General features: G+C 43.0%; 1 protein-coding gene across 2 annotated transcripts in view; it reads left to right on the top strand.

Annotated features, from left to right (window-relative positions):
* Positions 1-25798, top strand: part of CNPPD1 (cyclin Pas1/PHO80 domain containing 1) — a 46844-nt gene that overhangs the window by 4735 nt on the left and 16311 nt on the right. For both annotated transcript variants that reach the window (XM_089683568.1, XM_089683567.1), the window contains exons 3-6: positions 10170-10251; positions 13782-13902; positions 19996-20124; positions 23810-23871. In XM_089683568.1, the coding sequence (XP_089539694.1) occupies positions 10170-10251; positions 13782-13902; positions 19996-20124; positions 23810-23871 (394 nt within the window). The remainder of the gene's footprint in view (positions 1-10169; positions 10252-13781; positions 13903-19995; positions 20125-23809; positions 23872-25798) is intronic.

Raw genomic sequence — 25798 nt, 5'->3', positions numbered from 1 at the left:
GCGGTCAGTGCCATTTGTACTACTATAGTTAGGCCGGTGAGTGCCATTTGTACTACTATACTTAGGCCGGTGAGTGCCATTTGTACTACTATACTTAGGCCGGTGAGTGCCATTTGTACTACTATACTTAGGCCGGTGAGCGCTATTTGCACTTTTATACTTAGGCCGGTGAGTGCCATTTATATATTTAGGCTGGTGAGGGTTTAACCACTTCCAGTCCGGACACTTTCACCCCCTTCCTGCCCAGGCCAATTTTCAGCTTTCAGCGCTATCACACTTTGAATGACAATTGCGTGGTCATGCAACACTGTACCCATATCAATTTGCTTTTTTTTGAGACCGAGATAAAGCTTTATTTTGGTGGTATTTATTCACCACTGGGATTTTTATTTTTTTGCTATATAAATGAAAAAGTCCAAAAATTTTGAAAAAAAGTGTTTTTCTTATAAAATTTTGCAAATAAATAGTATTTCATCATAAATCTTGGCCAAAATGTATTCTATCTTTTTAGTAAAAAACAAAAATAACCCAAATTAGTTTAGAACCAAAAATTATAATTTTTAAACTTTTTTTACATTTTTATTTAATTTTTTATATATATATATATTTTTTTTTACATACTGTCACCCTAGCAGTGCAGTGTTACCATGGTGACACTGTACTGCTTGTGGGGGGTGATGAAGATGTTTTTTTTTTTTTCTTTCTCACTGATTGCTTTTACACCCATAAAGGCTGTAAAAGCAATCATTTCTCCTTCTCTCTGGCTGCATTCTTGCAGCCATTGAGAACTACTGTGTGAGCTGTGATTGGTCACAGCTTGTCACATGGTACAACACTGTTGTGAATAGCCCTGTACCATGTGACCTCTGTGATCATTCACAGATTTCACACGTAGTAAGCAATGATGTGAAAAGTGACATCTTGCTTACTACTCTTCATGTGATCGGGACCTCGCACAGAGGTACCGTGCGACGATCGGTGATCCACTGTGTCCGGGGGACACAGCGGGCACTGGATCACAGTGCTGCACGCTCCCAGGGAGCGTGCACAAGCAGAGGGATGGGAAGGCCATTTATAAACGGCCACCCAACCCTGCACTGCCACCGTTAAAGGACAATTCATCCCAGGTGGCTCAGGTGGGCCATTCCTGTGGTGGTGGAAGGAAAGAAATTTGCTTGATTCCCCCATCAACACAGTCCGTGTTGGTGGGGGAATCCCTCCCACAGAGCTATTGTGTTCTGCTGGTGGAGAACCTTCTCTGCTGGCTGAACACAGTGATTAGTGTTGCTGGATTTAGCCGGCGGCAATCATCATTCAGGCAAAACACAACAGGCTGGTTGTACACAAGTTGATCAAAAATGAATGCAGCTCTATAATCATTATTAACCACTTGCCCTCCAGAGGATTTCCCCCCTTCCTGACCAGGATATTTTTTTGTGACACGTTACTTTAACTGACAATTGCACGGTCATGCAATGATGTACATAAATGAAATGGATGTCCTTTTTCCCCACAAATAGAGCTTTATTTCTGTGGTATTTGATCACCTGTGCGTTTTTTTAATTTTTCTTGCGCTATAAACATAAAAAGACTCAATTTTGGGGAAAAAAAACAATATTTTTGACTTTTTGCTATAAAACATATCCAGTAAAAAAAAAATTTAAAAATGAAATTTAGACCAATATGTATCCTGCTCCATGTCTTTGCTGAAAAAAAAATTCCAATACGTGTAAATTAATTAGCTTACATTAAAGTTATGGCGTTTACAAACGGCGACATATATATATATATATATATATATACTGAAATTTTTTTTTTTTTTGTAATACTAGTAATGGCGGCGATCAGTGACTTATAGCAGGACTACGGTGAACATTCTGACTCTCGGGGGGACTGACTAACTGCCACTGACATCTCCAGTGACACTAATACAGTGATCAGTGCTAATAAAAAGCACGGACACTGTACTAATGACACTAGGCAAGAAGGGTTTAACATGAGGGGTGAACAAAGGGTTAACTGTGTGCTGTGTTTTACATTGAAGATATGCTGCTTTGTATTTCTCTTCTGTGCAGAGAAATATTATTATTATTATACAGTATTTATAAAGCGCCAATAGTTCGCTCAGCGCTGTACATTACAAAGGGGGACAGAACATGTGACAGAACAATAGCAATACAATGCAAAACATGAGGGGATCGAGGGCCCTGCTCTTTCGAGCTTACAATCTAGGAGGGGGGGAAATACAAAGCAGCATGTCCTTTCTGACAGGGAAGAGATCTGTGTCGTTTACACACAGGTCTCTCCCCTCTCAGCTTTCCCCGACGATCACCGAGTGCCGGCGGGGAATAGCTGGCCGGGACCCAGCGATTGGCAACTCGAGCCGCCAATGGCGGCACGGGTAGGCCCCTACCCGGTAAATTAAAGTCACGTACACATGTTATTTTGCGCAGCCCTGCCGCCCCGTAGCAGTACTTCTACTATAGGGCGGCGGGCAAGCGGTTAAGTGTAATACAAGCCGTGTAAGTACCTGAATGTGACCGGATATCTTTGCAATCCCTGTACAGCAGGGCCAGTATGAGATGAAGAACAAGGAGTCAGCACAAGGAGTCCAATCAGTTCCTAAGCTGACAAGCAACATTCTGATAGAAGTATAAAGCAGAGTGACGGAGAGATGAGGTCATCAGTCAGCTGCCTCTCAAAGGCTGAGGGCTGCTCCAGGATGACCTAGGCTCAGAGGAAGTGGGTTGAGTAAATTACAGTGGCAGCTGCTTTTTTTTTTTTTTTTTTGTCTTATAGTGTTTGGCTGGAGTTCTGCTTTAACTGCTCCTTACTGCCGTACATATACTTGTCTTTGTAGGTAAGCGGTTATACCGGGATCATGGTTGAGGCTACAACCATGATCCCGTTATCATTGTTTAGGCCCAGCGATTCTCTTTCACGTAAAAGTAATTGGAGCTCCTAAGGCTGGCCATACATTATGCAAATTTTTTTGTGTACGGTTTTCCTTTAGATTTACCAAAACCATATCATATTCGGTCAAACCTAAACATTTTTCATTTGTATGCAATCAGGCACTACATAGTTGAAGGTAAATCTAAAAGAAATTGAATAAGAAAATTGTATAATGTATGGCCAGCTTAAGCAGCCACTGGACTACTTTTGCGTGTGGTGGAGGGGTACCACCTCCCTCCCACTGCCGCCTTGATCAGGCTTTCCCAAGCAATTGGGAAGCCTGATAAGGATGCAACCGGCAGCATCCCACTCCCAGCACATGGTGACAGGGACTGAAGTTATTCTTCCCACTGTGTGACATCAGAAAAGCGCCAAAATCGTCATCAGTTTTGAGTCCTTGTTTGCTGGCCAGTTACCAGTGACATTTTTTTTTTTTGCAATTTTGGGTGCCCTTGAGAAGATTTCCCTTCACTGCCTGTCCTATGAGCAAAACCGGAAGTGAGAGGAAATCCCTCCAAGGAGAGCAAATCCCTTTTTGCCACCAGAACTAGTGTCCCCATTGGAAGATTTCCTCTCTATTCCTGTTCTAGGGACAACCCTTAAATCTGGTGTTTTCTTTTATAGAATAAAGTGCAGCGCTATATAACTTGAAATAAAGTGATCGTTCGTCCAGTTAGCAATAAATAAATAGCAATAATTAGATGATCAATATCTTAAAAATGAAGGTGACAGTCTGTGCAGATATAAAATCTCAGTAAAAAAATCCAGTGGTGGTGCTCCGAATAGTGTAGTAAAATTGCGCACTCACCAGATGCGTAATATAAATACGTATTATATGAGCCAGTAGAGGACTCCTTTATGGGTCTGGTCTGAGACAGAGATAATTCCCCCTCTAGGTAGGTGGTGGTGTCTGGAGCACACAGGGAAGTATAAGGATCCAGCTGACCAGAGGTCCCTTTAAGGGTTGAATAGGTGCAGATGCCTGTGTACAGGAACTCCCTTGTCTGGAATCTTGGATGGCTGGATCAGGCAGGCTCTATGGATAAATAGCTCCTCAAGGGAGAGTATAAAGAGTACCCATTGTGTAGTATTTAGGAGCATAATTTATTATAAACAAATTTGTAAATTCCAAATAGTAAATAGATACAGAGTTAAAATCAAGCAGCGTTAGGTATTGCAGAGTTTAATTCAAGCAGCATCAGGTAATGGACTGACCGTCCAGTAAGAAAGATGGCCGCCTGGCCTCCACATGGCCAATATGCCGTGACATCACGCCGCCGGAGCCACGTGGAGGCCCGGCGGCCATCTTTCTTACTGGACAGTCAGTCCATTACCTGATGCTGCTTGAATTGAACTCTACAATACCTAACACTGCCTGATTTTAACTCAACCTTCAGTGTGCAAGAGGCCTAAGCAGGACACAGACAGCAATAAAAACCTGACAGATGTTCTAATTCATCTCCACTCTTTGCAAAACGAAAAAAAAAAAATTGCCTTTAGTTACACTTTGAATCAGACTTTAGTTATAATTATTGGAATTTTTTTCTATGCATTTCAGGCACTGTAGTCAGTCAGTCCCATTCCTACCCCTTCCTGGCAAATGGGAAACCATGTCAACATTTTTTAAAATAAACAAAAAGCCCCAGAGGCTGTATGACGCATGCATAGTATGAGCTGTGGAACAGTTTCCTTATGAACAATCACAACCTGTTCTGCAGCTTGTACAGCACGTGTGTGAGATGTCCCTGGAAGGCACTAGTGGCATGGTCTTCTCAGGGGACACCAGTAGAATTGGGGTGACATTACCGAGCGCACTGAGTTTAGGAGGGAAAGGGTCCACTTTAACAAGATTAAGAATACTCCGTAAGCAACAACTGAACTAGAAAAAAAAAGAATGTTCTTTAAAGCAGCTCTGGGCAAATCTCAGCCAGAACTACGAGCCAGCGCTATACAATCTGCATATGACTATACATTTAAGCAACGGATGATGTAATGGCAACTTTGGGAATTCCAGGTAAAACTCCAGACACGAACTTGAGGAAAACAAGCTTTATTAACCAGCTGGTGACCTTGCCAGATTAACGGCTGCAAAAGCTAAGTGCCTTGAAAAAGCATCTTATAGGGTATACATACCAGAAATTGCCTCACAATGCATATACTTCCTCTTTCACTTTCTGTACATTTAAAAGACTTTCTAAGCAGTGCAGAATATGGCCTTCCTAGATGAATTATCTTCAGCTGCAAATAAGGGCTCATGTACACTGCAGCTCCTAAACTCATGTTCAGGAGCTGTTCAGCGTGTTTTCAGCAGCCTCTGAACTCTCCCCAATGTTTTCCTATGTGCCCATGTACACTGTTGTTTACAGGCAGTTGAGTTTACAGTCGTTTTTTTGCGTTTAGGAGTAGATTTTACCGGCGTTTCAAACGCCTGTAAATGCTTGTAAACTCAGTTAACTGCGTTTATAAGCGTTTGCATTTAGAAGCATTTTTTAAGTGTTCCAACTGTTCCATGTCCAGATGCTGTCCAGAGCCTTTTTTCATCATCAGAAATGCATGCAAAGCATTTTCCATGTATTCAAATGGACCCGGTACACCAGCGCAGTCAGTTCCAGGTTTGGCATGAAGGAAATAATGGTAGAACGTGCCGCATTATGCTCATGATGGGATCCATAGTGAATACAACCAGAAAAGACAGGTCATCTCCACACATACTGCTCTCTCTGCTTCTACTCTCTCTATTCTTCTCAAAATGTGTGATATAGTTAATTTTTTACTATTTTTCAGTGCATTCTGGGCATTTAGGAAGGTCTCCTGAGGCTATCTTTTAAAAACGCTTCTAAACGCAAATAAATGTGGTATGCAAACCACTAAACTGATGTTTTTTAACCTACGTTTTCCAGCAGTCAGTTTCCATTGTTCAGAAGAGTTTTCCAAACGCCCCGTGTACATGGAGCCCTTAGGGTGCCAGCTACAGACTGGAACACATTATTTCACAGGAAATAAGGGAGGGGGAAAGTGAGCTGATGACCTTGTTTTGCAAACAGATGCTGTAAGAAATGTTACAACTTAAGGGGAACTCTACAATATTTGGGAGCTGCCACAATGAAGCGGTGTAACGTGCTGCAGCACAACATGAGGATAATAACCGTGCTAAATAAAATACAATTCAGAAGTTTAAATGTGGTGCACCATGACCACACTTTAAAAAAATAGTGGTATGCAGTGGTAGTGACAGGTGTACAGGGGACTAAATTATAGTATGACCATCCTGTGAACCGCAGTGACTTTACAACACAATAAAAGAGGCTACCCAGACAATGCATAGACCACGATGGTCCGTTAAATACAACAGGAAACAATCAGCCGACGGTTACAATGTGCAGGCAGGAGATGGCAATATTTACAACACAGGTAGAAAACTTAACACAAACAGCGCAAAAAAATGACTAATTAATGTGTTACACCCCAAACAAATTTGATCATAACATATATAAATAAAATATAATATTAATAAAATATTAAGAGAACAAAAGTCCCACTCCAAAATAAGTGAAAACAATGTGAAAAAATCCTTAGAAAAACTCAAAAGTCCTCTTTCCAAAGAAGTGTGCTTCCACCAAAAAGAGTGCTCAAACAATATATATCGCACTCACCAGATTATGGTGTAAAAAATGCCTTTTGGGTATTTTCGGGATCCTAGACCCAGTTACTATGCCTCCAGATCTCCACTCCACCAAAGGAAAGCCGGGTAGAAAACTACCATTTGTGAAAATAGCTGGGCAAAAAATGGCACAGACCTGACAATATACTAAAAACAATGGACCGTTGTCTGTCATTTCTGTCTCCCTTTTTCTTTAACTGGTACATGATTGTCTTGGTATGTGATGGTATTTTTTTCCCTCTTCTAACTCCTCCGCTTTCTCTAGGGCCTAGATTGTAATAATGCATTATGTGAAAGAAACTAGTACACTACAGTTTTTTGTTTTTTTTTTTGTTTTTTTTTTAACTAGTTTTTTTTTGGGCAGTAAAGAAAAAAAAAAAAAAGCATTGCAGCCACAATTGAGACTCTCTGGTGATATTTTATTATAACTTAGGGTGAGGCTCTGGGCACAGTCAGGAGGAACAAACTACTAAGCGTTTTCAGCTACAGTCCACCAGCAGGAAGACTGTCATTAATTCTTTCATCAACACCCAGGCTGAGGCACCCCTAGCAGTTATTTCTGAGGACGGGCCACTATATCTACAGACTGGAATGACTGCTGAGGAGCTGGGGCAGGTGAGGAATCCCCGGCTCCCAGGATTGGTAATAGGGGTATTGTTTGGGAACTGATTGCTGCTCACTCACAGAAGAGGCTGACTTGTTTTCTGCCACGGAGCAGAGCAGCTAGTATGTCTTGTTACTTTTTCAGCAGAATGAGAAAAAAAAGTCACCACTTGCAATGCAGGGCTCTCAAAGTTGTGGTGGCCAGTCTAAATATAATATGCAGCGCTATGATGACTATAAAAGGATAATATAATAACAAAAGATGCGCTGTGGAGCGCTCAGGTGTACATAAATAGGTGCATAAGGTGTCTATGAATGATGTTTAAAATGCAAAAGTGACATATTAGATAAAACACCAATAAACTGTAAGCAAAGTCCAAATGTAAATAACAGGTGAATTCTGTGACTCCAGTGATAGTGAATGAGTATGTATTGCACTAACCAGATAACTCAAATGTGCAGTATTTTGCGCTATCAGACCATTCCTGGTTGCCTGGATCTGGAAAGGTGAGGATCAAAGGATCATCTGGCAAGACAGGCAATCTAGATGTCATCACTCTCCAGGTGTCAGGGATACTCATCTATCCAGCAGGTGGGGAAACCACACTCCAAGCAACAGAAATAAACTTACTTCCAGCAGGGGGCCTCTCCCAATTAAATGGAGCACAGAGGAATCCACCTTGAGGGGGGGGCTCGCAATAAACGAGCCCAAGCAAAGAGTTCTGATAATGTAGTATTTATTGGTAAATGGGTAAATCCACAAGAAAAATAAATGCACTCACACCTGCAGTGTTGTGGAGTTAAAGATAGCTGTCGATCTCACATGTGACCTGTGCGGCGTGACGTCACCGGCTGACTAGTCGCCAGAGTTATTTTTTTGCCGTGGGAATTGCCCATCCCTGTTTTATGGTTACATACTTTTATTGAATAAAAAAAGAAAAGAAAAGAAATTTTTCAATTGTGACCTATGCCTATATACAAGTACAAAAAGGAGATCACACCGAGATCAATTCACAATTCAAAAAAGATTTCACCATAAAAGTGACCAGTGACATACAATAGATATTCTGGAATCAAACTTAGAACAGATAAAGTACCAAGAGAAAAGACAAAGGAAAAAATAGTTTATCGGTTGCAACAGCTTTTTAGAATCAGTGATGGTGTGAAAGTTCTCTCCTTGTTTTAAAGATATGTTGAGATTTTACAAAACATTCTATTGATTTTCTGTTCGACACGTGCAGAAAGCAGGGTGGATAAAAATCAATGATTTTTTTTTAAAAAATCGGATTTTTTTTATTTAAATCGGATTTTTTTTATTTAAATCGGATTTTTTTTTAAATAAAATGCTTTTTGAGGAAAATATATTACCATCCAAAGGTTATTCCATCATGAAATAAAGATTAGTTTTTTAATTATGTAGAATAAAGCTGTATATGTTTAATTTTTTTGGTAAAAAAATTCCATGAATCCATTCACAATGTCATGCTCTTCCAGAGGTTTTTGTAAGATTATTGGGCAGTTTCTCTGCCTACAAGATATTATCACAGATGCTCGGTTTACTTTTGCAGTTCTCAAAACTGAATTGGACTCAGCGGAGATCACATGCCTCTTCTTCACAGCAAAAATGTTATAACATGAACAGAGTTAAGAAAAAGACCTTCATCCTAACTTCTACAAACCTATGAATACAGAATCAACCCCTTCAGTGCTACGTTTCAAGAAGTTCAGTGAATAGAATAGAAACAATATTTTTCTGATTGTTTGGAGTGGAATAGATCTGCACAAGAAGAAAGTGAAACTAAGTGTGAGGAGGAAGGGGCCGACAGTCTAAGTTTTCTTAAAATATATATATTTTGTTTAGCCAAATTAGTTACCAAACATGGATGTTTAAGCAAATCCCATATGCTGGAATGTTATTGTTTCAGATGAATAAATCTATTTAAATTGTTATTATTAAGGTAATGATTATTTTTCTCCTTCCTAAGTACAACAGAAAAGTTGTCCAAATATGAATGATTAACCTATTAAACTGGGGATAAAAAAACTAATGAAAAGTTGTTATTCTAAAAATCTTCATCTACTTGCATATTAAAGTTATACCAGCAAGAATTAGTCTTTATGTAGAAAACTAGGATTTACATCAAGCCTTACTGACTAGTGATTTAAATCGTGATTTAAATCAGTTTGATTTAAATCAAATCCACCCTGGCAGAAAGTAATACTGGAAAAATGATGATACATTGGCATGGCAATTTATTGATGACTGTTGATGGTGTCATGCAATTTCCTGTTGTGACAAACAGATTGTATAAGCCTAGGTTCACATATGTGCAGGTGGTGCTGCTGTGGATCCGCACAAAAATCCGTGCAGGCTCACCACCCGCACAGAATAATGCGGACCCGCAGGTGGGTGCCATTAATTCTAATGGCATGCTGCCCGCACTAGAAATCACAACCGTACTGGGAAGCGAGGTTCCTGTGCGGGCTGCGTTTTCAGTAGAAGTGCAGGGACTTCTTCCCTGCGTGTCCCGGGGCACGGGAGTCCATTCAAATGAATGGGCTTTTGTGCCTGCAGGAACGTGGATATGTGAACCAGAGGTAAGAGCTGATGTTTGTAGCAATCCTATGAAACCGTCTACTTTTGAATAGGGTGGGTTAAACCTAAAACTCATGTCGGGCTCCAGCAGGAACAGCAATAAAAAAAACCTGTCAGAAGTATGGAGCCTTCCCTACTCTACTAAAACTGCATTTTATCTGGGTCCTTACAGGAGAGATTTACCATTACTTCCTGTCTGATAGGAAATGTGGAGAAATTTCTCCATTACGAACACCAACGGTAATCCTTATCTGCCAAGAGCATATGTTTACCCAGCCATGTAACTTATTAGGGTTAAGCTGCATCTTGGCGTTTACTAATCTTATCTTTTTCTCTTCTCTTTCACTATGGAAGACATCGCGGTGGAGTTGCTACAGAAAGCTGCTCCCAGCCCCATTCGTCGCCTGCAGAAGAAGTATGCCGTTCATGTATCTAGGTGAGAATTGTATATGTTCGTGTGTCCATGCTGTACTGGGGTAAGCTGCAGTCATGTGATCCACCAGCACCAAGTCCTGATATTGTGGACTGTATACGAAGGCTTGTAATTGTTTTGTTGTGCTTGTTCATCTTATTTCCTTCTAGAAAGTATTTACCGTATTTTTCGCTCCATAAGACGCACCTGACCATAAGACGCACCTAGGTTTTAGAGGTGAAAAACAAGAAAAAAAAAATATTCTGAACCAATGGACTGCAGACACAGTACAGGGGATGACCAGAGACTGCGGACACAGTGCAGGAGATGACCAGAGACTGCGGACACAGTGCAGGAGATGACCAGAGACTGCGGACACAGTGCAGGAGATGACCAGAGACTGCGGACACAGTACAGGAGATGACCGGAGACTGCGGACACAGTACAGGAGATGAGCGGAGACTGCGGACACAGTACAGGAGATGAGCGGAGACTGCGGACACAGTACAGGAGATGAGCGGAGACTGCGGACACAGTACAGGAGATGAGCGGAGACTGCGGACACAGTACAGGAGATGAGCGGAGACTGCGGACACAGTACAGGAGATGAGCGGAGACTGCGGACACAGTACAGGAGATGAGCGGAGACTGCGGACACAGTACAGGAGATGAGCGGAGACTGCGGACACAGTACAGGAGATGAGCGGAGACTGCGGACACAGTACAGGAGATGAGCGGAGACTGCGGACACAGTACAGGAGATGAGCGGAGACTGCGGACACAGTACAGGAGATGACCGGAGACTGCAGACAGTGCAGGGGATGACCGGAGACTGCTGACCTTTGGGGAGGGAGGGGGAGCGGGTACCTGAATTTGACAGGTACCCGCTCCCACTTCCGCGACGTTGTCTTTCCCTCTTCTTTCCGCGCCGGTTTCTGTGACAGCCGGGTGCCCACTGCGCATGCGCGAGAAGCGCTGCGCTTTGTGAATGGCCCGGCGCCTTCTGGGACCTGTCATGTGTCCCAGAAAACACTGGACCATTCACAAAGCGCAGCGCATGCGCAGTGGGCACCCGGCTGTCACAGAAGCCAGCGCGGGAAGACTGTGCAGCGCTGGAGCAAGGAACAGGTAAGGTCCTGCAGGAGAGAACAGCTGAGCGGCCGGCCCGGTATTCTGACATGGTGGCGGCAGAAATACCGGACCGGCCGCTTTATATTCGCTCCATAAGACGCACTGACATTTTCCCCCCTTTTTTGGGGGGAAAAAAGTGCGTGTTATGGAGCGAAAAATACGGTATTTATATTACTTTCGTTTCAGTTATTGTGGTAAGTGTGGATTTTTTTAGGGCAATGAAAAAAATGTTTTATTGTTTGTAAACCATAACAAAACCTTTAGGGCCAGTTCACACAGTGCAGGAACCCCACGTTCATGTGGCGTTTCGCTCACACTCTGCACTTGCAATCTGCGGCGAGTGTCAATGTTAATGACACCCCAAACGCAAGTTGCAAACGTTTGCCTGGACCTAATTGCATAGTACACTTAGTACGATGCAGTCTGGTTGCTGTGCATTTTTTAAAGTAGTGCATGCATTACTTTTGGTGTGGTATGGCACAATTTCAGCCCATTCACAAGACTGTGCTGAAATCGCACTGCACCCAGATTGCAGGTGAATCACACAACGCGTTCCTGTGCAATTCACGGTGTGATAAAAATGTTTTTGATTTAAAATAATATCCGGTAAAGCAGAGTTCCAGCCGTTTTTGTGTTTATTAAAAGTCAGCAGCTACAAAAACTGTAGCTGCTGACATTTAGCCACTTGCCCTCCTCAGGATTTACCCCCCTTCCTGACTAGGCCATTTTTTGCTTTACATTAACTGACAATTGCGCGGTCGTGCAACGCTGCACCCAGATGAAATTTATGTCCTTTTTTTTTCCCACAAATTGAGCTTTCTTTCAGTGGTATTTGATCGCCTGTGCGTTTTTAATTCTTTGCGTTATTAAAAAAAAAATAGACCGACAATTTTGAGAAAAAAAAAACAATATTTTTGACTTTTTGCTATTAAACATGTCCAGTAAAAATTTAAAAAAAAATCAAATTTCATCATAAATTTAGGCCAAAATGTATTCTGCTACATGTCTTTGCTATTACTAGTAATGGCGGCGATCAGCGACTTATAGCGGGACTGCGGCGGGCATTCTGACACTGGGGGGAACTGACTTGGTATCGCTGACAACCACAGTGACACCAATACAGTGATCAGTGCTAAAAAAAGAAAAAAAAAGCACTGACACTTTATCAATGGCACTGGGCAGGAAGGGGTTAACATGAGGGGCGATCAAAGGGTTAACTGTGTGCTGTGAGTGTTTTACTGGGGGGCGGTGTGTTGGTGCTTCACTGTAAACACACTGCTCTGGATGGCTGTGCTGTGTACAGCCATCCAGATCAGTGTGCCCAAGCCAACAGGGAGGACTGTTAGTAAACAAAGCAGCCCTCCTCCCCATCGGAGATCCTCGGTAATCACCGGGTGCCGGCGGGTAATCACCGGCCGCGACCCGGTAATTGACGGCCACGAATGGCGGCTCGCGCGCACCCCCTACCTGGAAACATGAAATCACGTGTATATATACGTGATTTTGCACACCCCTGCTGCCCTGTAGCAGTATATCTATCCCAGGGTCCAGCGCCGTCCCTTCTCTCTTCCATGGCGCCGGCATCTCAGCGGTGGGCACCAGGCTGTGACAACTTGCGGCTTCACAGCCTGGTGACCACTGCACATGTGCAAGTCACGCTGCGCCTCCTGATTGGTCCAGCAGTCTTCTGGGACCTGTGAAAGTTCCTAGGAGACTGCAGGAGGAAGGAGGGGGCCGAACTTCCGACTCACTTTGCTGTCAAAACCAGGTACCCACTCTCCCCTCCCCCGAAAAGGTTCCAAATATGGCAGTGGAGGGGGGAGGAGCCAAACAAGCAGAGTCTCCATTTTTAGGTGGAACTCCGCTTTAAGATTTTAAAAACCTTGTTACTGTGTGCAGTTAGTAACTGATACTAAAATCTTTGCTTAATCGAATCTTGTGCAAATGTGTTTTGCTTACATGAATCTTGTAGTGCTCTGTGTAGTTCTTCCCGATCTGTGATCCAATCAAACTTTCTATTAAAAACATTTGTGTGTCTCTGAACTTGCCAGAAAAGTTGACTATTTCAGGATAGTCCATTTGCTAGCATATAGCCCTGTCCCATTCTGGGAAAGCCTGTGCTGACCCAGCTCCTCTGCTCACCTCCCAAAATGTAGCTGCTAATGGATGGCCACAGGAGAATACTATAGTGTCACTTGAGTGACAGTTCTGAGTCTGCTGGGGCTGTTGACATCATCCAAGATGGTAGCAACCAACAGCAATCTCATGGCTTTTGGATGGTCTACACAAGGGAGGCTTTTACAGGTTAAAAAAAGCTGATCTTATGGGAAGATTGCTGTTATCTGGTGACCGTGTCCCTTTAAATCGTTGCCTTAAACTGACGGTAATGACCATGTTTCTGAAAGCTGTTCTCTGCATTGTAGGGAAGCTTGTATCTCCCCCTGCTCCATGATGCTGGCTTTGGTGTACATAGAAAGACTTCGCCACAGGAACCCGGAGTATTTGCAGCAAATTTCGTCATCCGATCTGTTTCTCATATCCATGGTGAGTGCTGAGGCCCAATCAATGTGATCTTTATCCTCCAGCTTTTCACTCACATAACACATGACACATAAAGTAATGAGGGTGATGCACATGACCAAGTGTGTGATGGCAGCTGTTAGAAATCAATACTCATCTGGTATCAAGCAGATTGCTATGTGCTGAGTAAGGCTGGCCATACATTATACAATTATCTGCAGATTTTCTGCCCAATTTCCTTTAGATTTACCTTCAACTATGTAGTGCAAGGGCCTGCCTAATTGGATACAACAAAGTGTTGTTTAGGTTTGTCCTCCTATTATATGGTTTTTGGTAAATCTAAACCAAAAATCTGCAGATAATTGTATAATGTATGGCCAGCCTAAGAGGTTTTTTTTTGTTTTTTGTTTTTTTTTTTATCTCTTCAGCCCAGTATGTTGCATCTGGGAAGTTTGAGAACATTCCTGGTTAAATACACGTTGATGGCTGAAACTATTTTTATTTAGGTTTGGTTCACATCTGTGCAGGTGGTGCCGCTGCGGATCCACACGAAAATCCGTGCAGCCGCACACAGGAATGCGGACCCGCGGGCGGGTATCATTATCTCTAATGGCACGCCGCCCGCACTGGAAAACGAGGTTCCCATGCGGGCTGCATTTTCAGAAGAAGTGCAGGGACTTCTTCCCTGCTTGTCACAGGCACGGGAGTCCATTCAAATGAATGGCCTCTCGTGCCCACGCAAAACGCGGTCCGCACAACCGCATAGATGTGAACCGGGGCTAACTCTTCAGCCAGTTTCAACACACATACAAAGGGAAGAACACAAGAGAAATAATCTGAAAACAGGTCATCTGCAGCATTGGCATAAATTGCTAGGATAAGGAAGGAGGCAACTTCCCCATAATGTGATGCTAGAGTTACCCACATCTGTTTTGTTTTCGTTTTTTATGAATGTGGAACTTTGCAGAAAACTATGTGCATCTTATTATAGCCACATAAGTAAAAAAAAAAAAAAAAAAATCTAACCTGCATTTGCATTATTTCCCATAATACAAGCGATATTTGCACAAATGTTTACAGTCATTTGAGATGATTGATGTGATTGAACAACCCATAAGGGGCATATATTGTGTAGAATAGTGAGATAACATCAAAAGACTCAGTTGAAAAAACAGAGGTGCCCTACTGATGGTGATCTCCTAGATGCGCTATCGCTGGGTGTGTGTTAGGAGTATCACCGGAAGGGCATTTTTCCTTTAGGGGGAGGAAATAGGACTGAGAGGTGGCAGGTGGGTGTTAACAGTTAGAGAGAAGAAAAGGGGATAGGGGTGCGAAGGTTGGATGGAGAGGGGAAAGAAAAGGGGTGGTTGGGTTTCAGGGTTACTGGTTAGAGTGGGAGGTAGTGGGTTGAGGGTAGTCCTTGATCTCGGGGTATAGGTCTTAGTTATAACCATTTTTGTGAGAGTGGTTTCATGGGGGGTGTTAATCAAAACAGTAAAATAATTAACGAGCACTTGGAGATAAATGGTAAGCCGCTGGCATAAAAGGTACAAACCCCAAACCTTCACACTATAAATGATAACATGCAGCGCTAAAAAGAAGTAATTCATGAATCATAAATCTAATAAAATATAAATAAAAACAAATAAAAAGAGTGGTAGGCTAAAGTGCTTAAAGTGATTAAAATGAAAAACAACGTCCTCAGATGATGGTTCAATTGTCCCAATAAAGAGGTGCAAAGGTGGTCGACTCCGTGCTCAAAGGTGTGTAAATATTATGCACTCACCAGAAAGCGCATTCTGGTGAGTGCATAATATTTACACACCTTTGAGCACGGAGTCGACCACCTTTGCACCTCTTTATTGGGACAATTGAACCATCATCTGAGGACGTTGTTTTTCATTTTAAGCACTTTAGCCTACCACTCTTTTTATTTGTTTTTATTTATATTTTATTAGATTTATGACTCATGAATTACTTCTTTTTAGCGCTCCATATGTTATTATCATTCATGGGGGGTGTTGGCTACTTGATAAAATGAACAAGAAAGTTGGTTTGGTGGGCAGGGAACTAATTACAGCTTAAAAGGTCATTTATGGAAATAAGACACTACACCATTTTATATATATATATAAAAATATATATATATATATATATATATATATATATATATATATATAATTTTTTTGTTTGTTTTTTTTGCTTTAAAAACTCCAGCAATGCACATCCTCCCATCAGTCACAAAGGCAACACTCGACAGAATGATTTGCCCCCCCGACCTGCGCTTGCTACTTCTCTGGCCCCATGTAGCAGTGCTGCAATGACACCGTTGAGCAGTTACCATTTACAGTTAATGATGCCAATAACCTGTCCCTTTGTTATTCAAATGACAGACATAAGGCAATGTCATATGCAGCTGGCAAGGGCTGGACTGCAGATGGATCTTTTTTTTTTTCAGCAGGAGATACCATGACTGGTGAGATGTGTTTTTGTTTTTTGGTTTTTTTGGGGGTTTTTTTGTACAGTGTACATGTTCAGCTGCAGACATACTGTATAATTCTGCACAGCTGTGCACATCATACCAGTGCTTTGGTGTGAACAGTACACATAGAAAACAGTGGTTTTCTGTGTCAGCAAAGATCCGCTTCTTTTTTGGTGGAAAAACACAGTTCTCTGCAGCATCTATGAACCCTTAAACAGGAATCCAGAATGGAGTTTGGTGGGCCAAACTAAAAATGGTTTAGATCAGTGGTTCTCAACCTTCCTAATGCCGCGACCCTTTAATACAGTTCCTCATGTTGTGGTGACCCCCAACCATAAAATTATTTACCCAGTAATTATAATTCATGAGTGTCGTTTTACCTCCAATACTGCTGCTTTCAACACAGTAGCTGCTTTCAACACAGTAGCTGCTTTCAACACAGTAGCTGCTTTCAACACAGTAGCTGCTTTCAACACAGTAGCTGCTTTCAACACAGTAGCTGCTTTCAACACAGTAGCTGCTTTCAACACAGTAGCTGCTTTCAACACAGTAGCTGCTTTCAACACAGTAGCTGCTTTCAACACAGTAGCTGCTTTCAACACAGTAGCTGCTTTCAACACAGTAGCTGCTTTCAACACAGTAGCTGCTTTCAACACAGTAGCTGCTTTCAACACAGTAGCTGCTTTCAACACAGTAGCTGCTTCCAACACAGTAGCTGCTTCCAACACAGTAGCTGCTTCCAACACAGTAGCTGCTTCCAACACAGTAGCTGCTTCCAACACAGTAGCTGCTTCCAACACAGTAGCTGCTTTCTACACAGCAGCTGCTTTTTACACATCAGAAATATGTGTTTTCCGATGGTCTTAGGCGACCCCTGTGAAAGGGTCGTTCGACCCCCAAAGGGGTCGCGACCCACAGGTTGAGAGCCACTGGTTTAGAGGGACAGCACGTCACAAGCTGATCCATTAGCTCAGGGGTCTCCAAACTTTTTTCTTTACAAGGGCCACATCATATATAAAAAAAAAAATGGTTTTATAAGTGAATTAAAACTCAAATGATTGCATAAACACGCTCTAAGAAATAACTGCTGAGTCCCCCCCTTTACATCAGAAGCCCTTCATTAAATCGGGATCCCTATCAGAGTTCATCCTTGCATCTGGGCCACTATCAGGGTCTCCACCGGAAGCCAAGATCAACTGATCTGAATCCTCAGACTATGGATATGCTACTGGCTCTAGCTACGGGCCAACTAAAATCATGTAGCGGGCTGGATATGGATCATATGCCACAGCTGGGAGACCCCTGCACTGGCTGACAGAAATGGAAAGATATGAACAAACATCACAGAGCACAACATCATAATGTAGTAACTTCTTTATAACCACTACCTTTTCCCCATCACCTCATCCACTGTTCATACTCTCAGCTTCTCCGCCCCGCCGTACATCGCTCCACCACCGGCCCCGCTATACACAGCGCCTCTGTATCCTGTCTACTATAGATATTCAGCATGGGCTGCAGCATTTCATCATCTGCTGGAGAACCTGTTCAAAGGGACCCCAGATGGTGACACGTTTGAGACTTTTGGGGTACCTACCCTGAATTGCGATTGGAAGGTGTATGACCCTGACCTTACCTTGGCAGTAGATGACTGCTACCTGATGTAACAGGATAATTTCACATGCGTATTTTTGACGCACTTCTGGTGAGTGCGCATTTTTTTTACCCTAGATTCACCGTGTGGTACACTGGAACCCTGCCCCACGCACTCATTAGGATCTACCGGATCCCCACATTGGGCCCTCATTTATCTTGGGACTTTTTATTCACTCAAGTTCACCTCAGTGTGATCTGATACTTTGTACTTTATTTTATGCTATATTATGCTGTTTTTATTTGTTATTTTAGCGCTGCACCTTTATATGTATGTACTCTGTTGGAAGGTTCATTCTTGGTTACCTTTTTGGTGTTCTAGCAGCTATCTTTTACATCGTTTTGGATAGCGCTCGCATATTACCTCTTTACTATCTTTATAACCACTGCCAGAGCATTTTTTGTTATTTTTCACACATTCAAAAATCTGTGTTTTCTTTTCGGCTAGAAGTTACTTGAAAGCTTCAAACCATCTTCTGAAACAGAGGCCGTGTAGAATAATTAGATGGTTGTTGCAATTTATGTTGCACGTTATTTGTACAAATGCTTATAAATTATTTTTAGGTAAAAATACACTAATTAATTTTAGTGCGCACACTCGATTATAATACCCAGTTTTATATTAAAATCTAAAAAACGTGGTTGCATTGACTAAACGGTAATCATGTCAAGTCTTAAAACTTCGCACCTCTGTGAAATACTACAATACTCAAAATAGGCAATGCATAACACTTTATAGCTTATAAATGTAGTTAATGGCAAATGATAGCCCTAGAATTAAAGTGGTTGTACACCTGAGACATGAAATATGAACAAAGTATATCCCTCTATAGCAGTGGTTCTCAACCTGTGGGTCGCGACCCCTTTGGGGGTCGAATGTCCCTTTCACAGGGGTCGCCTAAAACCATTGGGAAAACACACATTTCCGATGTGTAAAGAGCAGCTACTGTGTCGAAAGCAGCTACTGTGTCGAAAGCAGCTACTGTGTCGAAAGCAGCTACTGTGTCGAAAGCAGCAGTATTGGAGGTAAAACGACACTCATGAATTATAATTACTGGGTAAATAATTTTATGGTTGGGGGTCACCACAACATGAGGAACTGTATTAAAGGGTCACGGCATTAGGAAGGTTGAGAACCACTGCTCTATAGTGTGTACCTGTCTCAATCAAGAGCACTGAGTGTCATTTCTCTGCTATCAGCATGAATCACTTCTGACAGCTTTTCCTGACACCAAGAGATAAAAGATGAGGATGGAGCTCCAGCATACAGCCTGTGATTGATAGCCTCATCTCTGTTCCTGTGTGCTGCGTAAGGAGGCGTGTCCTTTGCCTCCAATCAGCTCTCCTCACTAACTCCAGCTCCCCGTCCCATGCTTTCTGAAAGCTTATACAAGCTGTATAAATTATGTACCTTGAACAGCTGTAGAGAAGAGAGGGCTACAGATAAACAGTTATAACGTATGTAGGAGTTGTTTCATCTCTGTGTAGCACCTGAAGCAAGTCAATTCACTGGGTGTATGTAAGGGTTTACAACCACTTTAATTCTCTCAGTCCAGCATTTGCAGTGATATGGAATCCATGTCGCCACACAAGGTGTGGGGGTGGGGCTTTAAAATTTTATTTTTGTTTTACTTATGTCACTTTTTAGTTTTTAAAAAAATGGCCATCACTACTATCCTAGTGGGGAGAGCACTGTGGAGGAGCAGAAGCATGTGGACTGAGAACGCTGGCTCTTACCTACCTGATCCTCAGGCAGGTAAGAGCCAGCGTTCTCAGTCCACATGCTTCTGCTCCTCCACAGTGCTCTCCCCACTGCTAGACACACCGATTACAAAATCACGAAGCAGAAGTGGCTTTACCTATCATTCATGTATGGAACATCGCTCCTACCACCACCAATCTGCCCAGGTTGTGTATGGATGACAAGTCATCGTTTGGTGAATGTGGCTCCTGGTGATCATGCATTGCATGTTTGGTTACAGATGGTTGCCAGTAAGTATCTGTACGACGAAGGTGAGGAGGAAGAGGTTTTTAATGACGAGTGGGCAGCCGCCGGGAAACTGGACGTCCAGATGGTGAACACTTTGGAGATGAATTTCCTCCGGGCGATCGTAAGTTGTTTCTCGCACTCCTACATCTTGCCTTTCTACATTAGATGAGAGTCGAATGATGTCTATGAGGGTTTTCATTTGTCCAGGTCATGGTGTAGCGAGTCGCAGTCACATCCAACATGGACTTATTTTGTAATGTTGAAGACGTTCCGTAGCTTGTCAAAGTCTAGGTTCACAACTAAGCATTTTGCAGAAACGCACAGCAGTCCATTTAACATGATTTCCTATGGGACACGTTCACATCTCCACATCTTTCACCCGGTGCATTTTTTTTGTAAAGGGTCAGGGGCTTTTTCTACAGGCAAAACGTTGCTTTTTGGTTCAATAGACTTCAATGGAGACGTTGCAGAAATGCATGTAGTGTGTTTTTGATGCGATTTGCATTTTAACCCCTTGGCGCCGGCTCCTCCTGGCCCTTTAAGGGTTTCAGGTGGCGGGGCAAGGTTTTAAGGTCATGTGACCGCCGTGATTCGCCGTCACGGCGGTCACATGATCGGGAAAGATCCCGATCGAAAGAGGAGATTGGGACCTTTCTGTGAGTACTGGACATGTGTCATGGCGGTCACATGATCGAAAAAGGTCCCGATTGAAAGAGGAGATTGGGACCTTTCTGTGAGTACTGGACATGTGTCATGGCGGTCACATGATCGGAAAAGGTCCCGATCGAAAGAGGAGATTGGGACCTTTCTGTGAGTACTGGACATGTGTATTTGTACTGGGAGCGCACAGGGCGAGCGCTCTCAGCACATATGTTTTTCGTAATTGCCCGCAAATGTACAGCCACTCGGCATCCGCATATTTGCGTGCGGCCGGCGCGAAGAGGTTAATATGCCCAGCAACAAGTTGGAAAAATAAAAAACTCGGCAAAAAGCAGTGCAGAAACAGATGAAACGCAAACTGCATAGGTCTGAACCTAACCTAAGCCCCTTTTTAACCCGTTACCATCCAGCTCCTGTAGATCTACTGCAGACGGCTGGAGCCTGCGAACCCGGAAGGAAGACCGGGAGAAGATGGAAGCCCTTTCAGCAGTGACAGCGCACCGCTGGGGTCTCCGTTCCAAGGTTTTTCATAATGTGGTAGTATGCGATGCATGCATACTAATACATTATGCAATTGCCTTGCAGGGGATTTGTTTTTAGTAAAGGTGCGGTTTACTACCTCTTTAAGAGAGGGCATGTCTTGGTAATTATTCATGCCTGAGGGGGTTTGGCTATATGTAGACATTTTAACTTTGCCCTGAATGAACATTTTTATTTTTAACCTGGAATTGGGTTTCAACAAAAATTCCATCAAGATTTACACGTTCTGTTGGATATACACTCTTGATTTTACAAATACGTGTTCAGTATGAGGCGCTTCCATGACTAAGAATTCCTAGAGCACTGTTGGTTTTTCAGGCGCTTATTATTGAACTGAAACCTGTTATGGAGGGGGAGGAGTCACATCCCTGATCCTGTATTGGATAAATTGCACAATAATCTACTGAGCTCTATAACCATACTTTTTTTCATTAGAGGAACCTGAAGCAGGAAAACACATAAAAAGAGGCAAAAGTGCCGCCTACTGGGAGCTTACAAAAAAATAAAAATATTCATTTGCAGTTGGTTGTGTTTACCTGACTGAGGCCCCGTGTGATCTCAGGCAGAATCGCTGTGATTTTGCCCGCTATCCCAAAATGCACAAATCGCACTATGCCTGTTCGGGTGCCATTCATTTTCAATGGGACCAAAACATGGTGTAGTTTTGTTGCAAACTGAATCGCGTGAAGCTTGTCGCTCAAAGAGGAGTAGGAGCTTCTTTTGGGAGTCAAGCTTCGTGTGATTCTCTTTCCTACTATTTATCTCACGACGATGGCGGCAGAACCGCACCACATTTTGAAAATGAATGGCGTCCGAACAGGCGTTGTGCGATTTGTCATTTGTGCAGAATGTTTTGGGATCGTGGACAGAATCGCCATGATTCTGCCCGAGATCACAAGTGCTCAAGTGTGACTGGGGTTTGAAAGAATTAATTTTTTTTTTTTTTTTCGGTTACAACCCCCCTACACATTCGCACTTGAGCACGAGGCTACAAAAATGCTCAAACTTAAAAAAATGAACTGTTCGCTATGGTGCCTGTTTGTGCGATCAGGTGTGAACAGGCACCATAGAGAACTGTTGATTTTTTAAGTTTGAGCAATTTTGGATCGTCAAGCTGCAAATCGCTCAAGTGTGAATGCAGCCTAAAGCAGGCTTCCCAAGAGCTCCTTACATTTTCTATGTGCACACCCTGATAGTAGGAGAAAAGCCACATATGTACGATGCATTGCAGGATGTGGTGTGTGATGACCTGCGTCACCTACTGCATGGGTGGGACTTTGCCACATCAAGTCTGGGTGGGAGGGCAGTGAGGAATTTGCATAACAAAAGGGGCCACCATTAAATTGAATTCCTAAGTAAGCCCAAGTGTGACTGGTTCTCTTTTTTTTTTTTTTTAAGTTTGAGCATTGTTGTAGCTTCTTTCATGACCTGGTCACACTTGAGCACTTGCGATCTCGGGCAGGATCGCGGTGATTCTGTCCGTGACCCCAAAACACTTCACAAATGACAAATCGCACAACGCCTGTTTTTGGACGCCATTCATTTTCAAAATGTGGTGCGGTTCTGCCGCCATCGTCGTACAATGCATTGCACGATGTGGTGTGTGATGACCTGCGTCACCTACTGCATGGGTGGGACTTTGCCACATCAAGTCTGGGTGGGAGGGCAGTCAGGAATTTGCATAACAAAAGGGGCCACCATTAAATTGAATTCCTAAGTAAGCCCAAGTGTGACTGGTTCTCTTTTTTTTTTTTTTTTTAAGTTTGAACATTTTTGTAACTTCTTTCATGACCTGGTCACACTTGAGCACTTGCAATCTCAGGCAGCATCGCTGTGATTCTGTCCGTGATACCAAAACACTGCACAAATGACAAATCGCACGCCGCCTGTTTTTGGACGCCATTCATTTTCAAAATGTGGTGCGATTTAGCCGCCATCGTCGTAGAATTCATTGCACGATGTGTGTGATGACATGTGTCACCTACTGCATGGGTGGGACTTTGCCACATCAAGTCTGGGTGGGAGAGCAGTGAGGAATTTGCATAACAAAAGGGGCTACCATTACATTGAATTCCTAAGTAAGCCCAAGTGTGACTGGTTCTCTTTTTTTTTTTTTTTTTTTTTTTTTAAGTTTGAGCATTTTTGTAGCTTCTTTTATGACCTGGTCACACTTGAGCACTTTCGATCTCAGGCAGCATTGCGGTGATTCTGTCCGTGAGCCCAAAACACTGCACAAATGACAAATCGCACAACGCCTGTTTTTGGACGCCATTCATTTTCAAAACGTGGTGCGGTTCTACCGCCATCGTCGTGAGATAAATTGTGGGAAACCGAGTCACACGAAGCTTAACGCTCAAAAGAAGCTCCTACTCCTCATTGAGCGACAAGCTTTACGAGATGCAGTTTGCAAAGAAACTACACCATGTTTTGGTCCCATTTCAATGGTAAATGATGCTTTCATCTCTTGTGGTATTTTTTTCAGCTATTTCTATTGTGCTAGAAAACTGCCTGATTGTCCTATTTTGTATTACAAAATAATTCAAGAAAATGTATAAAACTGTTTTAGCATGAATGTATGTAAAAACTTTCTTTATATGGAAATACAGGACTGGGGACTGTACACACATCCGGGGGAATTCTTTGAAGTGCTCCGATGGCTGGAGGGCAGGTGGGTATCTTATTCTATGATCAAGGTAGAACTTTGGACAAAACTTTTTTTACAGGTTTTTATTGCTGTGCTGTCTGTATTGCCCCCCCCCCCCCATTGTATTGAAACCCCCCCCCCCCCCCATTGTATTGAACCCCCCCCCCCATTGTATTGCCCAGGTTGATTCCCACTTCCTGTGTGTTTTGGGTTCCCTTGTGTTTGTATTCATCCCGGCTCCTCACCGGCACCATGCTGGAAAGTGTACGTTCTGCAGAAAGATTGCAGGCAAGTTTATTGTAAAGTAGTCCTAAAGGCTGAAGGTTTTTTTTTATTACCTTCATGCCTTCTATGCATAAAGGTAAATAACCTTTTGTGTAGTGGCTCCCCCGGCCCCCCAATCCTCACCTGAGCCCCCTCTGATCCAGCGATGTTCACGATAACCTCGGCTGTTTGGGCCCATTTGCTCCTGCTGCTTTCAATCACAGCCAGTAAGCCAATAAGGAGAGGGGGGGGGGGGGGGGGGGCGAACCACGGCTCTCTGTTTTCTGTGGATGCATAGAGTAGCAGCTCGGGAACCAGTATGCAGCGGTGCCCCCAGGGCCAGCAGCTTTCTCAGTTCGAAGAGGAAGAGCCTGGAGCGCCAGAAGGGGACCCAAAAAGAGGAGGATCGGGACAGCCGTGTGCAAAAACTATGGCACAGAGCAGGTATGTATGTCGTGTTTGTTGTTTTACTAAGCAAAAGAACAAAGTTTTAGTATCGTTTTAATGCTGAAGAGGCGTTGCAATAAAGAACCTGCCTGTTAACAATTTTTTTTTTTTTTTAAATTGCGTTAATCGTTCGGCTTTAAAGCTGATCTGCTGTATACAGTCTTCTCTCTGTATTGAAATTGCATAGTTCAATTTCACTGCACACTGTGAGCTTTTCACAATTTGCATTAGCAGCTGTAACATATCAGAGCCCGCCTCATTTCCTGGCTGCGGGACGTCCAGCTTCACCTAGCTCTTCTCTACAGTCTGGCAGCCCCTGGCCTGCCCCTTTTTCATTCATTTGGATTTCAGTTCTTTCAGACATAGAGGCTGTGCATCATATGCAGGCGTTACCTAGGTCAATCTGCATGCAAGCACAACCTGCCTAGGAATGCCCACTCCTCCAGACTGGCATTCAAGAATTTTGATCATTTCATCAATGAAGGCCCAGCTCACTGCTTGTGTCAAGGTTGAGGATTCTTCAGAGGAGTTCTGAGGCAGGGTGCTGTGATGTTTTCAGGAAGTTATGTACAGCACCCGTATGGCCCTTCCCTCCAGCAATGATTTACCTGCATTGCATAGGGAAGCACGGAGACCCAGTGTATCACTGGATCTAAAATAAGGTAAATAAATCGGAAAGGTATATATAATATAAACATTTCATTTTCGAGGAAGGGGGAGGAACCAAGGAAGGCAATATACGCAGGTTTCATTTATTTATTTCAGGTACTTATACAGCGCCGTCAATTTACGCATATATTGTACATTCACATCAGTCCCTGACCCTCAAGGGGCGTACAATCTAAGGGCCCTAACTCACATCCATACATACACATACTAGGGACAATTTAGACAGGAGCCAATTCACCTACCAGCATGTCTTTGGAGTGTTGGAGGAAACCGGAGTACCCGGAGGAAACCCGCACAGGGAGAACATGCAAACTCCAGGCAGGTGGTGCCGTGTTTGGGATTTGAACCAATGACCCGAGTACTGCCAGGCAGAAATGATAACCATTTAGGTTTAATTTTTTTTAAGCCACACATGGATGGGCTGTCAGGGGCTCAAGGAAAATGATGCTGGAGATACCTTATTTCTGTGGGTTCTTTCTTCAACTGTTTCCTTCTTCTTTTTTTTTTTTTTTCTTATACTGACACTTGTCACGCAGGAATCATAATTTTTTGCCACTGAATGTGTTCACCA

Source organism: Staurois parvus, unplaced genomic scaffold, assembly GCF_062004578.1.
Source record: "Staurois parvus isolate SC_StPar_1 unplaced genomic scaffold, SC_StPar_1.0 ptg000315l, whole genome shotgun sequence".
NCBI lineage: Eukaryota > Metazoa > Chordata > Amphibia > Anura > Ranidae > Staurois > Staurois parvus.
Note: the sequence above shows the minus strand (reverse complement) of the source record. Positions and strands in the feature narration are given on the sequence as shown.